This window comes from Citrus sinensis, chromosome 1 (assembly GCF_022201045.2).
Source record: "Citrus sinensis cultivar Valencia sweet orange chromosome 1, DVS_A1.0, whole genome shotgun sequence".
NCBI classification, from domain to species: Eukaryota; Viridiplantae; Streptophyta; class Magnoliopsida; order Sapindales; family Rutaceae; genus Citrus; species Citrus sinensis.
The window spans coordinates 14,799,271-14,822,263 of record NC_068556.1 but is presented as its reverse complement, the minus strand read 5'-3'; the positions used below and the strand labels follow the sequence as shown (position 1 = coordinate 14,822,263).

The following is a 22,993-nucleotide window of genomic DNA, read 5'->3' as shown; positions in this document are numbered from 1 at the left end:
AGTATAAGGTTATTATTATTTGGCACGATAAGCCCTTAGCACCATATTGATTAGAGCGTGGTTCATGAGGTGTGGATTCCCCCCTCATGATTTAATTGGCATTAATACGGATTATTTAGCCCATGATGCATGTTGATACGGATCCAGATACCCAAGTACGTCATTTCAATAGAATTATCTTTAATTTATTCTCGCCATTGCAATTCCAATTTTAGAATTTATTCTCGCCATTTTAATTTAAGTTTTAGCATATACCAAATCATTTCCACCATAAATCCAACAACCCATTTACAAAATTAATTCTACACAATTAAAATCCACCTCCTCGTGGGATCAACACTCGTCACCATAGATCTATACTACAATAGATTCGTGCGCTTGCGAGTACATTAAAATTTGCACAACAAGTTTTTGGCGCCGTTGCCGGGGAGGTAAGTAATTTTAATTCATAGAATTAATTTTTGTGAATAATTTCTTTTATTTGTTTTCTTGTATTTTTTTTTATTATTAAAAAAAAAAAGAAAAAAAAGTGAATCTACATTTAAAGGTTAGTATTTCTTTTCTTTTTCTCTTCTTTAAAATTTTGTAATTTAATTTTCCATTTATTTTTCTTTGTAATTTTTTTTTTTGTTTATTTTATTAATTTAATTTTTAGTTAATTTATTTCATGTATTTGTTTTTGTGTATTTTTATAGAAAGGTTTTAATAGCGCAATAAGGTTAGTATCGTAATTTCTCCCTCTTCTTTATTTTTATTTGTTTTGTTCTCATCCTTATTTTTATTTTATTTGTTTTGCATGCATGGTCGTAGGTCATTATTACCTAATCTTGAACCTATAGACCTTGAACTTGAGAAAACAATTCGCACACAAAAGCACATTAAAAATAAATTTGGAATGGATTTACAAGCACCACAGGAGAGGCCATTTAAGGACTATTTTAGTCCCTTAGCTAATTTGAGCACATTATGCATAAGATACCCAAATGTAGTTGCTAGGAGCTTTGAACTAAAACCTAGTGTGCTAAATTGTCTCCCCACATTCTATGGCTTAGAAAATGAGGACCCATATAATCATTTGAATGATTTTCATGCTATTTGTCAAACATTTAAATATGAGAATTTTTCAGACGATGATGTTAAACTCAGATTATTCCCATTTTCTTTAAAGGATAGAGCTCGTTCATGGCTTAATACATTGCCTGCTAATAGCATTTCATCATGGGAACAAATGGTTACAAAATTTTTAAATAAATATTTCCCAGTGCATAAAACCAATGCTATTCGCAGGGAAATCTCGGAGTTTACCCAGAAAGATGACGAGCAATTTTTCGAAACATGGGAGCGATTCAATGGGCTACTCTTGAAGTGTCCACATCATGGGTACGAGAAATGGCACCAATGCCAATACTTTTTGGAAGGATTATTGCCGAATGTGCAAGAATGGCTAATGGCAACGAGTGGAGGAGAGCTAATGTCAAAAAGTGCATCAGAGATTTGGGAATTCTTCCAGCGACAAGCAGATAATTCCCAACAACGGAGTCGATCACTCAGGACTACTAGAAGAATTAAAGGAGTGAATGAGGTTCAAATTGGCGAATCAAGCTCAGAAATTAAAGAAGTCAAAGCGATAATTGAAGGTCTCTCTCGACAAATAGCATCATTATCGACTGCTAAATCAACAGAGCCACATGACCATGACTCATACTCAGATCAAGCCAATGCCATAGGTGTAATGAGAAAGCTATCAAATTACAACCCATACTCCAACACATATAACCCTGGATGGAGAGACCACCCCAATTTTTCATGGTCTCAAGGATTCCAACAGAATGGACCAACAGTTCCAGCTCCACCAATTCCACAAAATCCTCAAGCCTCTCAGCCACCATTTAGACCATACAATCAGAACCAGAACCACTCTCAACCTAGACCATGGGAGGATGCATTCCAGAATTTTAGGAATGTTACTCACTCCACGATTGAGCAACAGAACCGCACCATTGATGGACTACGAAATGAGTTGAGAGCAGGCTTCAACTCACAAGCTCAATCTGTTTCAAGCCTCGAAAAGATGGTGGGACAACTTGCTTCTTCAGTTCAAACCTTGGCAATGACCGTTGAGAAAGGTAAGTTTCCAAGTCAACCAGTGCCTAATCCTAAAGGAGTACATGAAGCAAGTACCAGTTCACCACAACAGCATGGAGAGGTCAAAGCAGTAATGACCTTGCGAAAAGGAAAAGAAGTCGACAACAAGGTGGAGATGCCAGTGACAAAAGAAAATCAAATTGTACCTGTGAATGTTGATGACTCATCACCGGAGGAGAAAGAAGAAACCAACCCACGAGAATACGTTCCCAAAGCTCCATTTCCTCAAAGGTTAGCTAAAGGAAAAAAGGGAAAATCCACAGGTGAGATTCTTGAAATCTTCAAACAGGTAAGTGTTAACATCCCTTTGCTTGATGCTATTAAACAAGTTCCATCCTATGCCAAGTTTCTTAAAGACCTTTGTACTAAAAAGAGAAATATGCATGTTCAAAAGAAGGCATTTTTAACAGAAAACGTTAGTTCTATACTCCAACATAAAATTCCTTTAAAATGCAAAGACCCAGGCTCCCCCACTATCTCATGTAGTATAGGGAACCACACAATTGAGAATGCTTTGTTGGATTTAGGAGCTAGTGTAAATCTTTTGCCTTACTCTGTATTCGTGAAACTTGGACTGGAAGAATTACACCCAACTCCAGTGGTGTTACAGCTTGCAGATCGGTCCACGAAAATACCTCGTGGTATTGTGGAGGACGTGCTTATCCAGGTAGACAAATTTTATTTTCCTGTTGACTTCATTGTAATTGACACTCAACCAATACAGGATTCAAGGAAGCACATCCCCATTATTCTAGGCCGACCTTTCTTGGCAACTGCGGATGCTCACATTCAATGCAGGACTGGAAATATGCAGTTGTCTTTCGGCAACATGACTATGGAGCTGAACATCTTCAACATTGCCAAACAACCTCACAGTGCAGATGATGGAATTGTTGATGTGGATTTAATTGAAGCATTAGTTGATGATACTTTTGTTTCAAACCTTAGTGATGATCCTTTACAAACATGTTTAACTCACTTTGGTTTTGATTTTGATATTGACAGATCGGTTGATGAGGTCAACGCCCTGCTTGACTCAGCACCATCTATGGACACTAATAAATGGAAGTCAAGAGTTGAGCAACTAGCACCATCAGAGAAGCAACTCATTCCATCATCAGAATCACCACCGAAACTCGAGCTCAAACCATTGCCTAACACTTTGGAATATGCGTTTTTGGGAGAAGAAAGTACTCTGCCGGTAATCATCTCATCATCCCTAAATGACGAACAAAAAGGTAAGTTGTTGGATGTTTTAAAAGAGCACAAAGAAGCATTAGGATGGACCATAGCAGATATTAAAGGTATAAACCCAGTAGATTGCATGCATTACATTCACCTTGATGAAAATGCTAAAACTACTAGGGAGATGCAACGTCGGTTAAATCCTAACATGAAAGAAGTTGTTAGAACTGAGGTCCTTAAGCTATTAGATGCAGGTATCATTTACCCAATTTCTGATAGTTCATGGGTCAGTCCTGTACAAGTTGTCCCTAAAAAGTCAGGAGTCACAGTAGTTACCAATGCTGATAATGAATTGATACCCACTAGAGTGACTACAGGATGGCGTGTATGCATTGATTATAGAAAATTGAATTCTGTCACACGTAAAGACCATTTTCCTTTACCATTTATTGATCAAATGCTTGATAGATTAGCAGGCCATGAATTTTATTGCTTTCTAGATGGCTACTCAGGATATAATCAGATTCCCATAGCACCAAAAGATCAAGAGAAAACTACTTTCACTTGCCCTTTTGGCACATTTGCATATAGGAGAATGCCATTTGGATTATGTAATGCACCTGCTACATTTCAACGATGCATGATGAGCATTTTTTCTGATATGGTTGAACGATTCCTTGAAGTCTTTATGGATGATTTTTCTATCTTTGGCGACTCATTTGATCAATGTTTACATCATCTAACACTAGTTATGCAGAGATGTATCGAGAAGAATTTGGTATTAAATTGGGAGAAATGCCATTTTATGGTAAAACAAGGTATTGTTCTCGGTCACATCATTTCGAGCAAAGGTATTGAGGTTGACAAAGCCAAGGTGGATCTCATTTCTAATCTTCCTCCACCCAGAACAGTCAGAGAAGTAAGATCTTTCCTTGGGCATGCTGGTTTCTATAGACGTTTCATTAAAGATTTTAGCAAAGTTTCTAGACCCTTATGCAATTTACTTGCTAAGGATGTACCTTTTATCTTTAATGATTCATGTCTTATGGCGTTTGAAAAATTAAAACGGTTGTTGACATCATCACCCATCATTCAGGCCCCAAACTGGAGCTTACCATTTGAGCTAATGTGTGATGCATCTGATTATGCAGTAGGAGCAGTATTAGGACAAAGAGTTGATCGAATTCCCCATGTTATTTACTATGCTAGTATGACATTGAATGATGCACAGTTGAACTATTCAACTACTGAAAAAGAAATGCTAGCAGTAGTGTTTGCATTGGAAAAATTTCGATCTTATCTCATTGGTTGTAAAATAATTGTGTTCACAGATCATGCTGCTCTTAAATATCTTCTCACAAAGAAAGATGCAAAAGCTAGACTAATTCGTTGGGTGTTACTTTTGCAGGAATTTGACTTGGAATTCAAAGATAAGAAAGGGTCAGAAAATGTTGTGGCGGACCATCTCTCTCGTCTTCACTTTGACACAATTACAGAGCCATTAATATTAAATGAGTCATTTCCAGATGAACAATTAATGAGTGTGGAAGTATTACCTTGGTATGCTGATATAGTTAATTATCTTGTTACAGGTAAACTTCCAGAGCATTGGACCAAGCAAGACAAGATCAAATTCTTTGCGGAAATAAAGAATTTCTTTTGGGATGACCCGTATTTGTTCAAGTATTGTGCAGACCAAATTGTTAGACGATGTGTCCCAGAAAATGAAATTCAGAATATCCTTTCATTCTGCCATGAACAAGCTTGTGGAGGCCATTTCAGTGCTAAGAAGACAGCGACTAAAGTTTTACAATGTGGTTTCTATTGGCCATCTATATTTCGAGACGCTTACACTTTCTGTTCTTCATGTGATAGGTGTCAACGAATGAGAAGCATTACACGAAGGAACATGATGCCACTAAATCCAATTTTAGTGGTTGAGATTTTTGACGTATGGGGTATCGACTTCATGGGACCCTTTCCCCCTTCTTTTGGCCATCAATACATATTGGTTGCTGTTGACTACGTATCAAAATGGGTAGAAGCAATTCCATGTAGGACCAATGATCACAAGGTGGTAATAGCATTTTTAAAAAGCAACATTGTTTCACGCTTTGGATTCCCTCGAGCAATAATCAGTGATGGTGGTGCCCACTTTTGTAACAAAGCATTCAAAGCTCTTTTGACAAAGTATTCAATCACACACAAAGTGGCGACCCCGTATCATCCGCAAACCAGTGGCCAAGTTGAGATCTCCAATCGAGAAATAAAGCACATATTAGAAAAAACGGTGAGGCCGGACAGAAAAGATTGGTCATTAAGACTTGATGATGCCTTATGGGCATATAGAACGGCTTTCAAGACCCCGATTGGGATGTCACCCTACAGGCTAGTGTATGGAAAAGCTTGCCACCTACCTGTGGAACTCGAGCATCGTGCGTATTGGGCCATCAAGAAATTCAATTTTGACATGCAGCAAGCCAACTCAGAAAGAAGATTACAACTGGCAGAACTTGAAGAAATTCGCAATGATGCATACGAAAATGCCAAGATTTACAAGCAACGAATGAAAGTCTTCCATGACAAGCAAATTATGAGAAAATCTTTCACCCCAGGTCAGAAAGTGCTTTTATTCAATTCTCGCTTGCACCTATTCCCAGGTAAGTTACGCTCTCGATGGTCTGGCCCATTTATTGTTCATACTGTTTTTCCACATGGGGCAATTGAAATTAAAGACCCAAAGAATGGTGTCACGTTTAAAGTTAATGGTCAAAGATTAAAGCCATATCTAGAGTACCAACCACATGAAGAAGACACCGAAATAAATTTGAGTGACCCACCAAATTTGAATTGAATTTTTTTTTTTCTTCTCGTTGATTTGATTTTTCTTTCTTTCTTTTTATTATTATTCTTTTGCTAATTGAAATTGTTTTTGCATAAGTGTGTTTATTTTACCATTAAGTTTTCTCTTATCATTTTTAATCATGAGTCTCATACTTAGACCGTTCCTCCTGAACATTCTTAAACCACTTCAACGTGTCAAAACTCATCTCAAAAGACAGATTCAATTTTGTAAAACACATCGCATTTGGGCTCTACAACCACCAGAGTTAGTAGCCTATGTTGAGGGTTTAGAACACCAACTCAGAGACATTGAGAGAAGTGTTTACGACATCCAGTTGGAGCTTGAGGTAAATTCAATAAGAGGACGATTTTAATTTTCTTTGTGTGTTTTAATTTGTTTTTCTATTTGTGTGCTTTAGTTTGTTACCCTGGTGAAGTGGCGGATAACGGTACTCCGTGACAATCAAGTCGGTTACTTCAGTTTCCCATAATAACTGATATTCTGAGGCGAAGGTATGGACAGAAACGAGATTCTAGCGAAGCTTCACAAGCGATTCCCTTCACTTCCTCAGAATGCCCTCCTTACGATCTATAAAGCTCGGTCCGAACGCATGCGATTACTCATGAGGAATAACATACCTGCTGACATCCGTTGGTTAATCGAGGCTAAAGTACGATCGGCAGGTGAGTTAACTCCAAAATTTATTGCATACATGCCTGGTTGTGGTAAAGGAAATTATGCAAGAAAACGACGAGCTCGAAGAATTTCTGTTGCTTGTCATAAGTGTGCCAGAATGAGTTGCAATAAAAACCTATGTTCTTTAGGAATGGTGTCTGATAACAGGGAAGATAAGATTCAATTCATTAGGGATGGCTTGAATAAGGAGTCATTGGATGATATCCTTTTGTCTCTTGAAACGCATCCCAGTGGATATGTGCAAGGAGCGATTCTCCAGTTATGGCCATTATTCCAGAAAGAGCATGCACGATATAGTCTCGGGAATCTAACTATAAACGACCATGTTTGCCAGTTTATAAGAAAACTGGATAGGAAGCCTATCCTCGACCCATAGAGGGCGTTCAAGCCGTTTCTGGACGTAAAACCAGAGGAAGATGTGAGCCACAGTCGCAACTACCTGTAAATATCCTTTTACTTTATTGTTATTTTATTTCACTATTGTCTTATTGTTTGCATTATTGTCTTTAATAATTTTATTACTGTTTGCTTTTTCCTTTTTACTGTTTTCTTTTTGACTTGCGAGCCACGTGCTTTACGCGTTATTTGACACTAACATATTACCTCATACACAACCATGACCCACTATCACCGAGACTCTTAAATGTGATTTCTTTTTTGTCAAGCACTCACAAATTTTTTTCGAGAAGTATCACAATGGCAGCTACTCCCAATAGACAATTCAAGAACATTTGTGTGCTTTCTGGATTTACCTATGGCAAACATAAAGAGTTCGTTGAGGCAGCCATAGATCTTGGTCGAAGCATAGCAGCGAGAAAATTACACTTGGTGTATGGAGGAGGTAATCGAGGGTTATCAAAAATGGTCTCAGAAGCAGCTTTTATCAGAGGAAGTCAAGTATTAGGCATCATCCCAAGAGTCCTAAAACCATTGGGCAGTTCGTCTGACTCATCAACTGGAGAAGAGTTAGTCGTCTCAGGTATGCAAGAAAGAATAACTGAAATGCTTAATTATGCTGATGCTTTTATTTTCCTTCCAGGAGATCTTGCAACACTAGAGGCACTTATGACACTAGCATCTTGGGCCCATCTACACATTCACCAGAAACCCATCGGTTTGTTAAATGTCAATAACTTTTATGATGGCTTTATCGCATTTCTTAACCATGCAATAAAAAACTATTTCATTCCCTCTAATGCGAAAAAACTCTTTATTTGTGCTCACACTGCTAATGAGCTACTTGATATGTTACAAGCTTATCGACCGGAGCCAGACCCCTGGACCTTTGTGTTGGAGCGTCCAAATAATGATGGTAACAGTAGCCGCAGTAAGAAGTACAAATTAGATTTAACTCTCCGCCTGTAAATATTTTCTTCTGTGTTGCACCAGCCAGGTGATGTCTTCTAAACTCTACTTCTTTCATTTCAAACATTGAGGACAATGTTTCGTTTTGGTTGGGGGGAGGGAATAGTCGACAATTGTGGAATTTTGGTTACGTTTTTACTAATTTTTTGTGCTAGAAACTAACTGTTGCTAACTTTTTGTGTTGAAGATGGCTGAATATGGAGTGTAGTTACTCTAGAAACGCATCTTCATTGTTTGAAAAAAAAATTCAAAAAAAAATTCAGACATTTTCTTTTTCTTTATTATGTGTTTATGTTTATTTTTCTTCTTTAATTTCTCCTCTATAAATATACATTTTCCAACTTTTGAGTCGAAGATGGCTGAATATGGAGTGTAGTTCCTCTAGAAACGCATCTTCTTTTTAAAAAAAAAAAAATCATTTTCGTTTTCTATCATTTTACGTGTAACTTTTCTAATTAGTTTTTATACATCATTTTCACATTTCTGCATGCATATTTTTCTTTCATGTTTAGAATAGGTTGGGGGGTAGAATGATGTTTAAAAAAAAAATGTGTGATTTGTTTTAACATTGGATGACATGATTAATTTCAAATTTTAGTATTTGTATTATCTTTGGTCTTAAGTGATGTTACGCTATGTTTGCTACTTTACATGTTGATGTCGGAGACAAATGTGAGTTGCTTGAAGGAATGAACATGTCATAATAAGTACCAAGTGAGTTTTTGAGCCTATTATTTTTCTTGGAGAATAACCCTTTTGCCCACTCTTTATACAGCTTAGCAGTTTATTATTTTATACACGATCTCTAAATTACTTTTGAGTTAACCCTTAAAAAAAAATTGTAAAATAAAAAAAAAAGAGAAAAAAGAAAAAGAAAAAAGAGTGTGTTGCTACATTTGGAGGCCCATCTAACTAGTAGATATGGAAGATTATTTAGAGCCCTAAAAGACGATGGAGAGGCCATCTTTGATCCGTTTGAGCCTTTCAAGCCATCCCTTTTATTTAATATCCATAGTTAACCCTTTTGAGCCTTTAAAAAAAAAAAAAAAAAAAACTTTTCTTTCTCAACTTATCATCTTGACCCACTCCGATTTGGAGTATTACCCGATATCTTATAAGTTCCATCACCTATTTATGTTTGAGAAAATGTAAATAATTATTTTGTTCAGTGAAGTTATGCCAAATAGAAGCAAAAAAAACAAAAAAACAAAAACAAAAACAAAAGTTGTTGTTTCAAAAGAATAAAAATAGGTGAAATCCACCTTGCAACTTCCAAAAAAAAATTCTCTGCATTTTTCTCAAACATACACTTTGTTTTCCTTATTTTCCTTCTTTGTTAGCCATGTCCCTAGCCTACGTTTCGCCCTAATAAAAGTCCTTCTTGATTTTAGGGAACTATAGTTTGAAGTAGAAGCTAGTTATATGGGCTAAAAAGATGTAGTGATGCATAATTAAAAAAAAAAAAAGATAAATAAAGTGGGTTGACTAACATTTTATTTGACTTGAGATCGTATTATTTCTAAGCTGAGGGCATATTTATTTCATCTTGGTGAGAGCATGTGATATCACTTCTTTATTATTTTCTCTCTCAATTACCATTCATTGGAGTGACTATTTTTATTGGGATTAATTTATTTGTGAGAGTGTCACTACTTCCAGTGAGATTTTGGGGTTTGACATGTCATTCTTGAGAGTAGCTAAAACAAAGTCTACTGGGCTAATTCATGTGGATGGTTGATGTGGGTGTGATGTTGCTTTAGACTGAAGATAATGCTTATACTTTTATTTGATTGCTATCATTAATCTGATGGAATAAATACGAGTGTTTCTATTAAAACAAAAAAAAAATATTTTGAATTTGAATTTTGTTTTCGCTTTATTTGCTAGGGACTAGCAATAAGCTGGTTGGGGGGTGTGTTGAGTGTTAGAAAATGCATATTTATAAAGGAGAAAACCGTCATTTTACATTTTAAGTCTTACTAACAACCCTTACTTTTATATATTTAACCTTCTTGTGATTTAATTACATGTGTTTTATTTTAATTAAGTATTTTATGTATTTTAGGGGCATTATAGTCATTTCACAATAAAGGAGAGATCAGACGGCAAAACGGATATCACTTTTGAACTCAGGACGGTCGAAAACCTTAGGAGGAGCATAAAAGGAAAAATGGCACTATTCACATGTACGGTACTATTCACGTGTACGGTACTGTATACGTTACTGTTCACGACACTGTTCACATAGACGGATGATGACGTGGCATTGACCGATGATGTGGCATTGACTGATGAGGTGTCACGATCCTGTTGGACTAAAATTCTTATGTACTGTTGATGGTGACGTGGCAGCATATCAGTAGACGAAAAATCTCGCGTACGGTGCATGCATCACACATGATTATTTTCAACCAAACCGCGTTACTGTTCATCCGGGTCAAACCGCGTTACTGTTCAAAGTCGGGTCAAACCGTGTTACTGTTCATCCGCGTGGTCAAACCGTGGACTGTTGACTGATGACGTGGCGCAATCCTGAGCGTCCAAACTGTTTTTAATCCGATGGCCATGATTTACTCCATGTATCTATAAAAAGGGGGCCTCCCCCCCCTAATTTGATATCTCTGAATCCATTTTTGGGATCCATTTTCTGTAATTCCCTCTCCATCTTGTATTTTCTTCGTATTTTAATAAATTCCTATTTTGCCCCTAGTTCAACTATGAGTGGCTAATTTTCTTTCAAGCTTGGGTTGAAGGTGAAGTCTCAACATGTGTCATGGGCTTAATTTGGTAAATTTATTTTCTCTTCCCCTCTAATTTTTGTGGATGTTTTGACTTCTCGTCGACAAATAATAATAGTCTTGTCTAGATACCGCCTTGGTTACACCGGCTCTCTAGTATAAGGTTATTATTATTTGGCACGATAAGCCCTTAGCACCATATTGATTAGAGCGTGGTTCATGAGGTGTGGATTCCCCCCTCATGATTTAATTGGCATTAATACGGATTATTTAGCCCATGATGCATGTTGATACGGATCCAGATACCCAAGTACGTCATTTCAATAGAATTATCTTTAATTTATTCTCGCCATTGCAATCCCAATTTTAGAATTTATTCTCGCCATTTTAATTTAAGTTTTAGCATATACCAAATCATTTCCACCATAAATCCAACAACCCATTTACAAAATTAATTCTACACAATTAAAATCCACCTCCTCGTGGGATCGACACTCGTCACCATAGATCTATACTACAATAGATTCGTGCGCTTGCGAGTACATTAAAATTTGCACAACAGTGAACATGAGAGGAGAGGTGGAGTTTGACTAGAGAGTATGGATTTCTAACTAAACAATGATATTTTGCATTAGTAGTTTGGCTTGCAGATGTGTGTACTTAAATTATTTGACGCGAACAACAACTGTATTACTTTACTAATTTGTGATGCTTTTGAAGTATGTATTAACTTTGAATGAATCTTTTATTTTTTAATTATTTATTCATTCTGTGATAGTTTTTAAATGCTATTTGATTGAATTATTCGCTTTAATTTTTATTTCATAGGTTATATATTTACGAATTATTGAAAAAATAAATCTTATATCATTGTAAATCTTAGAATTTGTTAGTTTTACACATGTCTTATAAAGAATTATGATTCTTTTATTTAAACCAAAAAAATTGATGTAAAAATTCTTAAATTTAAGGCTTCTATATTTAGTATTTTTCTAAGTACTAGTAGATATTATTTTTTAAATATATAATTAAAATTAATCACCAAAAGAAATTAATACAGTATAGTGCAGCATCGAATATAATATAACTAAAAATTAATACAATACAGTGTAGCACCAAACATTATATAATATTATTATAATACAGTGCTAATGCAATACAGTATAATACAATACACCTATATTAAAATAATATAGTATAATATAATATAATACAATATGTCAAACACATCTTAAATGAATTATCTTGAATTACCTATTTAAAAATGAATTTTCTGACATTGGACTCCGTATCAACAATGAATTTAATTGCACACACTAAAGAGAGCCCAAACAGTTGATTTATTACATTTAGCGCACGTGGGTATTGGAGAATTTATCAAAGTGAGCAAGTGTTTACACCAATCGGCAATTTGGGGGTTAATTGGTGTATTTTTGCTTACTTCAAATTACACGCAGAAACTTTGAATACAAGTAATGAGCGGGAGAAAATGAAACTCTGATACCAAAGTAAAGTAATGCGCGGGAATAATCGTTTACGACAGTTACACAGCAGCTGCATACTCCATCAACACACCCAATCCATCAATAGGCTTCAGTCTCCAGCAAACACAAATCCATATCCATCAAAGAAAACACTGAAAAGACATTTGAATAGTAAATCCAGAAACAAGCCGAAACCCGCCGGAGACTGGGACATAAGACAATGGAACGTGGCTATTACAACCCACATGCGCAACGGCTGTTGCGACTCTGCTCTCCATGTCTTCAACTCTATGCCTCGTCGGAGTTCTGTATCCTACAATGCCATGATCTCAGGGTACTTGTTAAATGGCCAACTTGATCCCGCAAGACAGGTGTTTGATCAAATGCCTCAAAGAGACTTGGTTTCTTGGAATGTCATGATTAGCGGGTATGTGAGGAATAAGAGTCTTTCTGCAGCACGGAATTTGTTTGAAATGATGCCGAAAAGGGATGTTGTTTCTTGGAACACTATGTTGTCTGGGTATGCACAGAATGGGTATGCCGATGCGGCGAGAAGGATTTTTGATAGAATGTTGGAAAAGAATGAGATTTCATGGAATGGATTGCTTGCAGCATATGTGCAGAATGGGAGGATAGAAGAGGCATGCATGTTGTTTGAGTCGAAGGCAAATTGGGAGGTAGTTTCTTGGAATAGTTTGATGGGAGGTTTTGTTAAGCAAAAAAGATTGGGTGATGCAAAGTGGATTTTTGATCGGATGCCTGTGAGAGATGAAGTTTCATGGAATACTATGATTACAGGTTATGCTCAAAATAATTATCTGGCAGAAGCACAAAGATTGTTTGAGGAGGCTCCAGTTAAGGATGTCTTTACGTGGACGGCCATGGTGTCAGGTTTTGTGCAGAATGGAAAGGTTGATGAGGCAAGGATGATTTTTGATGCAATGCCTGAAAAGAATACAGTTTCATGGAATGCAATGATTGCGGGATATGTGCAGACTAAGAGAATGGACATGGCGAGGGAGTTATTTGAGGCAATGACTTGTAAGAATGTGGCTTCTTGGAATACAATGATCACAGGTTATGCTCAAAGTGGTGAGATAACCCATGCTAGGAATTTGTTTGATAGGATGCCTCAGCATGATTGCATCTCATGGGCAGCTATAATTGCTGGTTATGCTCAGAGTGGCTATAGTGAAGATTCTTTGCGCCTTTTTATAGAGATGAAAAGATATGGGGAAAGATTGAACAGATCTCCATTTACTAGTGTTTTGAGCACATGTGCTAATTTAGCTTCTTTGGAATTGGGGAAGCAGTTGCATGGCCAACTGGTTAAGGTTGGTTTCGAAGCTGGGTGCTTTGTCGGGAATGCCCTTCTTGTAATGTATTGCAAGTGTGGAAGTGTAGAAGAAGCATACCATGCATTTGAAGAAATAGTAGATAAGGATGTCATTTCATGGAACACTATGATTGCTGGTTATGCTAGACATGGATTTGGAAAAGATGCGTTAATGCTCTTTAAGTCAATGAAAACAGTGGGTATCAAACCAGATGATATCACTATGGTGAGTTCTGATATTTTAATTCTATCAAATCAAACCGCATGATATGTTAGTTCTGTTACACTGTTGATGCTTGATTCAATATTTCCATTATAATGTTAATGCATCCTATCGTAAAATTGAAACCCACTATTTTCTTGTTCTCAATTTGATGACTTCACTGCCAAGGAGTGAACAGAGGATATTTCTATGTAACCTAAAATGGAGCTAATAGATTGATGTAGCAATTCCCATGTGGCTGGCATTGGGAGTTAGGTTAACTAGATATAGTATTTCAAACTGTTGTTAATTGAGAAATTGTTTATTGGAAGAAGAACTCTGAGTGGCTTGAGACTGAGCTTTTTGAGGTTCTGGCTTTCATCTCTGGCAAGAAATTATTTACCCTTTACAATTAAGAACCAACCAGCATGGCAGCAAAGGCACTACAAAGGACGTATTCGGTTTGGTGCAGGATTGAAACTGCCCTTTAGTTTATTGTTCTGTGTTCTTAGTGACCAAAATATCACTAATGAGAATTGAAAGGAAAACTCTTGAAATTTGAGGGAATTTCTTTTTCAGCTTTTGCTTATGATTGAGCAATTAGAAGCACTACACAAAATCAGTACAATAGTATTAGATATCTGATTTTGCTTTGTGATGATGCTTGTTTTGTCATTGAATGATGTTTATCTCTTGTTATTGGATATCTCTCTTGCAACGTGTGGATCTTCTCTCTTGCAAATATGGTTCTTCATTTTTCAGTTCTATTATCTGTATTGCAGGTTGGTATATTGTCTGCGTGTAGTCACACTGGCTTGGTGGAGAAGGGCACAGAGTATTTTTATTCAATGAATCGAGATTATGGTGTAATACCAAATTCTAAGCATTACACATGCATGGTGGACCTTCTCGGTCGAGCCGGCCGTCTGGACGAGGCACAGAATTTGATGAAAAACATGCCTTTCGAACCAGATGCTGCAACTTGGGGTGCTTTACTTGGTGCCTGCAGACTTTATGGTAAAACTGAATTAGCGGAAAAAGCTGCAGAGGTGATTTTTGAAATGGAGCCTGAGAATGCTGGAATGTATGTTCTCCTATCCAATTTATATGCAGCTTCAGGTAGATGGGGTGATGTTAGTAAGGTGAGATTGAAAATGCGAGACAGGGGTGTGAAGAAAGTAACTGGCTATAGTTGGCTTGAGGTTCAAAATAAAGTGCATACATTTTCCGTTGGTGATACTCTCCACCCAGAGAAGGATAGAATATATGCTTATTTAGAAGAGTTGGAATTTAAACTGAAGCAGGACGGATTTGTGTACTCAACGAAATTGGTTCTACATGATGTGGGTGAGGAAGAAAAGGAGCATATGCTCAGGTATCATAGTGAAAAGTTAGCTGTGGCATATGGGATACTTTCCATACCAGCAGGTAGACCAATACGTGTGATGAAAAACTTGCGCGTGTGTGAAGACTGTCACAATGCCATCAAACACATATCCAAGATTGTGGGAAGGTTGATAATCTTAAGGGATAACAACCGCTTTCACCACTTCAGTGGTGGTTCATGTTCTTGTGGAGATTACTGGTGAGCGTAAAGAGAACTGTTTCAGTATATAACCTCAAAGAAGTGGACATTTCAGCTGCAAGAGTGAAAGAAAACTTTCATGAAGCCTCTCCTCAGGATGAACTCGATCTCTCGGTTGTTGGTTACTGATTGATGACGCCATGACGGCTTCTAATTTACATAAGAAGGATTGCAGCCGACCATACAAGTATGTTCTGTGTGACTTAATTATTCCACTGCATACTATTACTTTAGGACTGCTAATTTACATAAAATAATTGTAGCAGCATTTTCTTGATTTGTTCACAACTTACTATTTTTCCCCCTTGCAAGTGTTTTCAAATTATTTTAGCCTTCCATCCACTTTAATATTAAAATGGAAAGCCATCTTTCTTATGCTATTACTATTTATTTTTTAATTAAAAAAATGTGTCCAATTAAGTAAATGATGTCCCCTGACAATTTTTTTTTTAAATAATGAAACTCATTAATTTCCTGGGTCCTTGTGGTTTCTCTGTTGATTTGTCTAGTATCATTTATTTGGATGCACAGGAGATCCCTTATATTAGGAGATAATTTCGTTTTTACTCTGCTAGTTTGTTTTTTATTCTTGTTCTTTAGTGTGTTTTTATACTTTTTTTCTTAAATTTGAAGGTTTTGCTTTATATCCCTCTCCATATGTATTTGTTATGTTATGATCTATATTATAGGTAGAAGTCCCTCTTCACTCCACCATCATGGTGGGCTTTGAAATATATATACACAAACATCGTGTGTGTATTATGAATTTATAATACATAGGCCTAACTGGAAATAATAATAATAATAATAATAGAAAAGCTAATTACAAACACCGAAATGGATCTTATGTTGTCTATTATTTTTAGCTTTCAATCTTTATATTATAGACGGTATAGACTCCTAAAAGTAATGATAGAGTCACAAACTCTTGTACAAATTTATTTTGTACAAACTGATGTGGCATAATAAAATTGATTGAATTAAATATCTCTTGGCTCACATGATTTATTTTTATTATTTTATATTTTCATTCAACTAATGAATTAATGCCACATCAGTTTGTATAAGAGTTTATGGCTTTATCATCACTCAAACTCCTAATTGCCTTATCAATTTTCTAAAAATATACCTGGTATTCATCCTCAATGAACAAACACCACTTGATGCGTTATGGGAAGGCAATAATTAATTTAATAAGAGTATATGAGGTCATCTCTATAAATATACTAATAATGATCTCATCGATTTATCCATTCACAATTTCTTCTCGATGCACAACTAAAAAAACCAGTAATTTTTCTTTCAAATTTATTTTTTAAAAAAATCACTTTTTTTGCTTATTAGTCTCTTAAAGTGCATGTCACACCCACATGCGCAATAATGGCTAGTCATTCACGAAACACCCGATCGAAGCAATTTTTAAGAACAAAATATCAATTTATATCTCATTTCCATTCCCCTATCTTCATTTCTGCCACTCCATGGAAAATGATACTTAATCCTCATTCTCAAATTTTGTGGAACCAACCACTTTTATTCTCATTTCATAATTGATTTTTTTTTTTAAATTGAAGGCACACAATGCGAATGACTCCTCATTTTCATTCTCATTCTTCAATCCAAAAAATAAACACACCTTTAATGTTTGACCTCTATGTTGTATTACAATTATATGTATGTAGAGTTCCAATAGATTTTAAGTTCCATGCTACAGTGGAAGATATAACTGAAACAGGGGATGGATTGATAGAAAAAGATAGGGGTATTTTTAATAAGAGTTGAGCTATTGGCACCCCCTTATTGAACTTATAAAACCCCTATTTTCTACAATTACATTTAAGGATAAATGTATCAATTATATTTTTCTCTCTAAAATTCAAACGCTGCCATACGCCGCATAAATACAATTTTTAATTGGTTATGATTTCTTGGCATTCATCTTCAATCCCATTCCAAAGATCAATGAATTGTTTTGAGTCTTACGCATCTAGAAAACTAAAATAAAGTGTTATACATGCAACAATCTTTTGAATAAAGTGTTATACAAGCAACAATCTTTTGTTAAAAACCCTTAGGACTGTCCAATGGCTTAGCATAAATCAAGGATTGGGACTAAAAGAATTTATCAAGGAGCAAAATTGCAAAAGAAGAACTCAAGAGACGGGCAGGAAATTGCATAAATGAGGGACCCAAAACATGACATGAGATCGGCGACATAAATATTGCCGACGTTTATTGTTGGGTGTTAGAGAGAAAATCAAATTTAGAAGAAGGGCAGTTTTGGAATTAAAGTGGGTGTTAATAATAAATATAAATTTTATAACATTGTTTAATGGGGTGTACTTATAATAGGGGTTTTTAAAGGATATTAGAGGGGTGCCAATAGCTCTACTCTTTTAATAATTCATTTAGTCTAAATATATGTGGAATAGTGAAATAAACTAGAATTTGTTGATTCTAAGAATACCCATGAATTTAGATTGTTAAGACTCTATGATTCCATAGAATACCGAAAAATAACGTAAACTCAAAACTTACTCAGAGCCGGAAACAAAAATTTGATAGTAATCAATGCCATGATTTTAAAGTTACAAAAGACAAATATTATAAGCAAGTAACAACTTAAATAAGAAATAAAATTCTAAACAAGTAACCAAATTCAAATAGAAAACACAAATCAAATAAAATAATCATAAAACTCTAATTATTAATCTTTTTTGTTCCACTTGTAAGTTTGAAAGCATTAACATTACTTGTAGCATTTTTTTTCCTTTTTATGCATCACGTTTGAATTGTTATCCAACGAATTTAAATCTAAATCAATTGCATTATCAAACAATTGAATTGCTCATGGGTACTTTGTACAACCACTATATGATGTGCCAATCACAAATTTATTTTTATTATTGGTTATAAATTTTTTATTTCATTTCTCAAAATAATCGTTACATTTATCAATTTGTGCCCTGTAATAAAAAATTGGGAAATGTAACCAAAAAAAATCTTATAACGGACAACGAAAGACTTGCAACTGTTGTACTATAAAACATTAGGAATCCCATTTATAGCTAATATATATGGTAATAATTGTCATAGAATTTCAAGTAAGAAAATTGTTCCATGAAGGATGTATGTTCATATTTAGAGTACAGTGTTATGTAAATATGAATCATGGGCTAACTGATGAATAAGTTCAAAGGCTAATTTAGTCTAAGAAACCTATCAATTTTTCTTCCAGCTAGTTAATGGTTAACATCGTATGTATAGATATAGAGGGCATTGTCATAGAAGGTTCAAGTGCCCAAGCAACCCAAATTACTCCATACTTTAATTGTTCTTGCGATTGCCGAAGAAGACAACACCACCCCCTCCAGAGCAACTTCAAAACCTGCAATATCAAAATAGCAGAATTAAATTCATCCGAATAATTTCATCATTGAATTCAATATTGTTACGAACCCACAAGGTAGAACTCATTCTTGAAAACCAAATTTTAAGAGAAGGGTGTCCTAGGATTAATAACTGCTTACTAGTCTCATACCTAATCCACGTGGGATCCTAACAAATATAATAAAATTCTTCTATTAATAGATGCGATATATTTACCTACAGAAACTTCGTGATACTGAAATAAACAGAGCGTGAAAATATTGTCTCATCTTAATTGCGGGATCTCTTATGCAAAATGTTATTCGATTGCTACTCTTGGTAGTTTCTATTAGTCATTGGAAATTTACTATAAACAGCTCAAACATAGTTTTCCCTTGGGGCCACTGTGCTATCAAGAATATCAATACAAGGCTCGCTTGTAGCAGGAACAGAAAATCAAATGTTACTAGATATTCAAGCTTCAGTGAATGCAAATTCTCATCCACAAAATGAGAATAATTACTTATCAATTTATATCCCATAACAATATCAAATGAAAATCAATTTGTTTTTCAGTGAACTTCAACAGCAGAAGAAAAACTCACTGCTTATGAACTCGCTTTTTCTGCTGTGAAGAGTCTTCAATCAAACGTTTTCGCTTATTCTCCCCGCTTGAATTAGCATGTGGACCTGCAGATTTCATCTCAGAAGTCGAAGGCTACATGGGAGATAAGAATACTAGATATTAGATTGTCAAATAGGACATATATGAAGACATCTTTATACACATTACAAAGGTTTTGTGCTACAGCATCATCAGCTTATGTATGATTTTATTTTAGCACTTGTTAAAAGCAATACTGGTCTGTATTCTAATTTTTTAAGAGAGTTAGGAAACTTACAAAAGCAGCCACTTTCTTCTTGGAAGCCTCTGTAGGGACATATGGATGTTGATGGGTGGTCAGTTTCAAGAGCAAGTTTAACTTAATTAATGTCTCTGATCATATAAAAACACAACAGTATTACCTGACTTTACAACAATTTGTAAATTGCTTCTATCAGTCCCCAAGTCTTTAAACCCCAATGCCGGCTTATGAATATTAAACTTGGAACTGATTATTTGACGAATGACTTCTGAACCAGATTCTGTAAAAGCAATTAGAAGTGAGAGAGCATGTTTCTTCAAATCATGCGTTTAAACTCAAGATCTTGTTAGATATTAAAGCCCCACAACGTACCTAAAAGTGACTGAATGGCAGCACGTGCAGCTAGCTGTTCTGCCATTTTCTTGCTTCCAGCTACCTCACCTTTGTAAGTTTCACCATTGAAAACCATAGAAGAGATAAAAACTGGATGTTTTTCGTTGCCAAAAGTGGTAGTATATTCAGGTTTCTTCAAGTTTATCTTGGCACAATATTCGTTCAGGATTGACTTGCAGTAGTTTGGATCCTAGAAAACACAAAGTTAAATCTAGCAGTTAGCCCTGAATTCCTGGGTAGAATAATCATTCGATTGAGCATAATTTATAAGCATAAGGAGAAAAAAACTAAAAATTAAAATAAAGAACAGGTAAGAATTAAAATAAAGAACAGGTAAGATGCAATCTTACAGTAGGCATACAGCAGACTTTCCTGGTCAATAATAAACATGTGGGAGATGTGATAGAATTATAAGATAACAGGAATTTCGTTTTAAATAAATAAAATGAGATAAAAAATTAAAGTAGCGACAGCAAATGGTGTTCACCCCTGTTTGTATCAGAGCACAACCATTTTGAGTGACAGGGAACAAGCAATCAGGTTTAGATAAAAGTGAGCACCAACTTTTATGTAAGGTTTTGACATCTCTAGTATTGTGGCTTAGTGATAGAGAAAAAGTAATCAGGTGATATTAATCAATTTCAAGCACCTAAAACTTAGAATTAATCCGTTCTCCAGTATCACAAACTGCAGAAACAATTGTGATTACATCTGCATTCAATAATTTAGAACATAAAAGCAGGTCAAAATTTAAACATCAAGGAGTGTGCTTGTCTACATTTAAGCAGAAGTTTGTACAGCCCAGTTATCACTTATCACGACATTCTTTCCAACATAACTAACTATTCCTCTTGTTTCCCACATTATCAAAATAACCTTAACAAATAGCATTCATGCTTATAGAAGTGACAACTGACAAGCACTACTAACAAATTTCAATGTGAGACTATCAGAGCTTTTGAAAATAAAAGAAGCAACACAACAATCAAAGTCAATGAGTCAAAGGAAGAAGTTAATAATTGGCAGGGAAGCACTGTGACTTACTTATATACTAGGATAAGTTAAAATAAAAAATAAACTTTGATATAAGAGTAAACCAAACCCTTCTGTGACATTGATGTGAGCAAGGTTCAAGCCCACCTAAAACCTCTTACACCAAGAAACCTTACGAGTCAAACCAACTGGTATTTGACAATAATACAATAGCAAGTGGTATATATTAAAAAAAAAAAAGAAAGAAAAAAAAAAGAACCTCTTAATATGACTCAACTTGGTTAGTCAAAAGTAAATAAACAAGCCTAAAAGTGCATCAGAGACCACCTGAATGGTAGGGATTCCAGCATTCTTCACAATTTGAGTTATGTGCTCCAGAGCAGTTCTAGCTGCACCCTGCTCAGCCTCTTTCACATGAGTAAATCTTCCTGTAGATGCATATGTTTTTCCATTAACCTCAACTTGTGCCCAAAATTTTGGAGCATGAGGGAATCCTTCGTTTTTACTCCTATAAGTTGGTAATGGTAAGCCAGCTTTCTGGGTATACTCTTGCAATCGGTTCTTGCACAAATGTTTTTCTGGTAAGCCTAAAGCAAAGTTGATTGATAAAGTTAGTTTCCCAACAAGCAATCATACAGTTAAAGACCAAAAAGTAACTAATGCCATAACAGAAACTAATACATGTCACAGAAAATTCGATGCCTAAACTATCACTAATAAATTACATTTTCACAAAACAATTATATTAGTGGAATGAACCGTGAATCAATTCAATGTCAAAAGAACACGACAACAGGATTTGTTCACATGCCTTAGCATCCAGATTCAGTAGACTCTGTTATTATTATGCTCATTTTTTTTTCACAATTATTAATGATTTGAAGGCCCAAAGTTTTAATAATTTTTTTTTAAAAAAAAGAAAACACCAATTATAAAATTGAATTTATGCCTTGTTGCAAATGTTATACATCATCGATCAAAATATTTCTAGTTAGAAGTTATCACAAATGGGCATTGCAATTTGCAAAGAGATAAAGTGTAACAACAAAAATAAAAAGAAAAATAAACAGATCAAACTAAAGAAGAAAGTCACTACGTTCTATTAACCGGCCACAAACAAAAAGTGTTCCACCCACCATTTGTTAAAAGCTTCTTTAATAATACAAAATTTATATATATTAAAAAAATCATTTTCCTATCAAGACAAACATTTCTTTTTTCTTAAAGTTAAAATGTTCTCTCTGTCTTGGCACTCCAAACAATTGCCCAAATGGTGGGCTTCTTGCTCTAGAAACTATTGTTGATGCAGAAATCCGGATGAGTTGGTCAGATCTCAGATCCCTACATCATCATTAAATTTGTTTGGTGAGAAGCTGATGATTAGTTAGCACCATGAGTAGATTTTCAATGAGCAGATGTTCTGTGAGCAGACAACCCATGAGCAGACAATTCATGAGCAGACGATCCATAAGCAGAGAACTCATGAGCAGACAAACATATGAGCAGATAACCCGTGAGCAGACGATCCATGAGCAGATAACCCATGAGCAGACGATCCATAAGCAGATAACCTGTGAGCCTGTGGACACAACCAACAGTCAGGAGGTGCCGGAAGTTTTTCCGGCGAGAACCCTCCGACGCTCAAGTCAGCGATTCGGGTCTTATTTGGAAAAACCCATACCACAATTCATGTGGCTTAATTATGATTGCCTTAAACAAAAAGCTTTTAAGTAAATTTAAAGAAAAAGAATTTGAAATAATCAATCTTAAAGAAATCACAGGCGAGAGAGA

General features: G+C 35.4%; 2 protein-coding genes and 1 non-coding gene across 3 annotated transcripts; 1 reads left to right on the top strand and 2 right to left on the bottom strand.

Moving 5' to 3' along the window:
- Window positions 1–1,279: 1,279 nt before the first annotated feature.
- Window positions 1,280–1,383, bottom strand: LOC127898907 (small nucleolar RNA R71). The gene has a single exon (XR_008050620.1). It is a non-coding gene; the product is annotated as a small nucleolar RNA R71 (small nucleolar RNA).
- Window positions 1,384–12,327: 10,944 nt separating this feature from the next.
- On the top strand, window positions 12,328–15,911 carry LOC102614890 (pentatricopeptide repeat-containing protein At4g02750). Its single transcript, XM_006490687.4, has 2 exons — window positions 12,328–14,020; window positions 14,779–15,911. Exons 1-2 carry the CDS (start codon window positions 12,491–12,493, stop codon window positions 15,583–15,585), a joined length of 2,337 nt encoding a protein of 778 aa, XP_006490750.1. The 5' UTR covers window positions 12,328–12,490; the 3' UTR covers window positions 15,586–15,911.
- A 3,640-nt stretch (window positions 15,912–19,551) lies between these two features.
- Window positions 19,552–22,341, bottom strand: LOC107178661 (double-stranded RNA-binding protein 4-like). Its single transcript, XM_015534114.1, has 6 exons — window positions 22,299–22,341; window positions 21,530–21,789; window positions 20,189–20,399; window positions 19,977–20,096; window positions 19,853–19,881; window positions 19,552–19,668 (listed from the first exon to the last, which is right to left on the bottom strand). Exons 1-6 carry the CDS (start codon window positions 22,339–22,341, stop codon window positions 19,552–19,554), a joined length of 780 nt encoding a protein of 259 aa, XP_015389600.1.
- Between the last annotated feature and the right edge of the window lie 652 nt (window positions 22,342–22,993).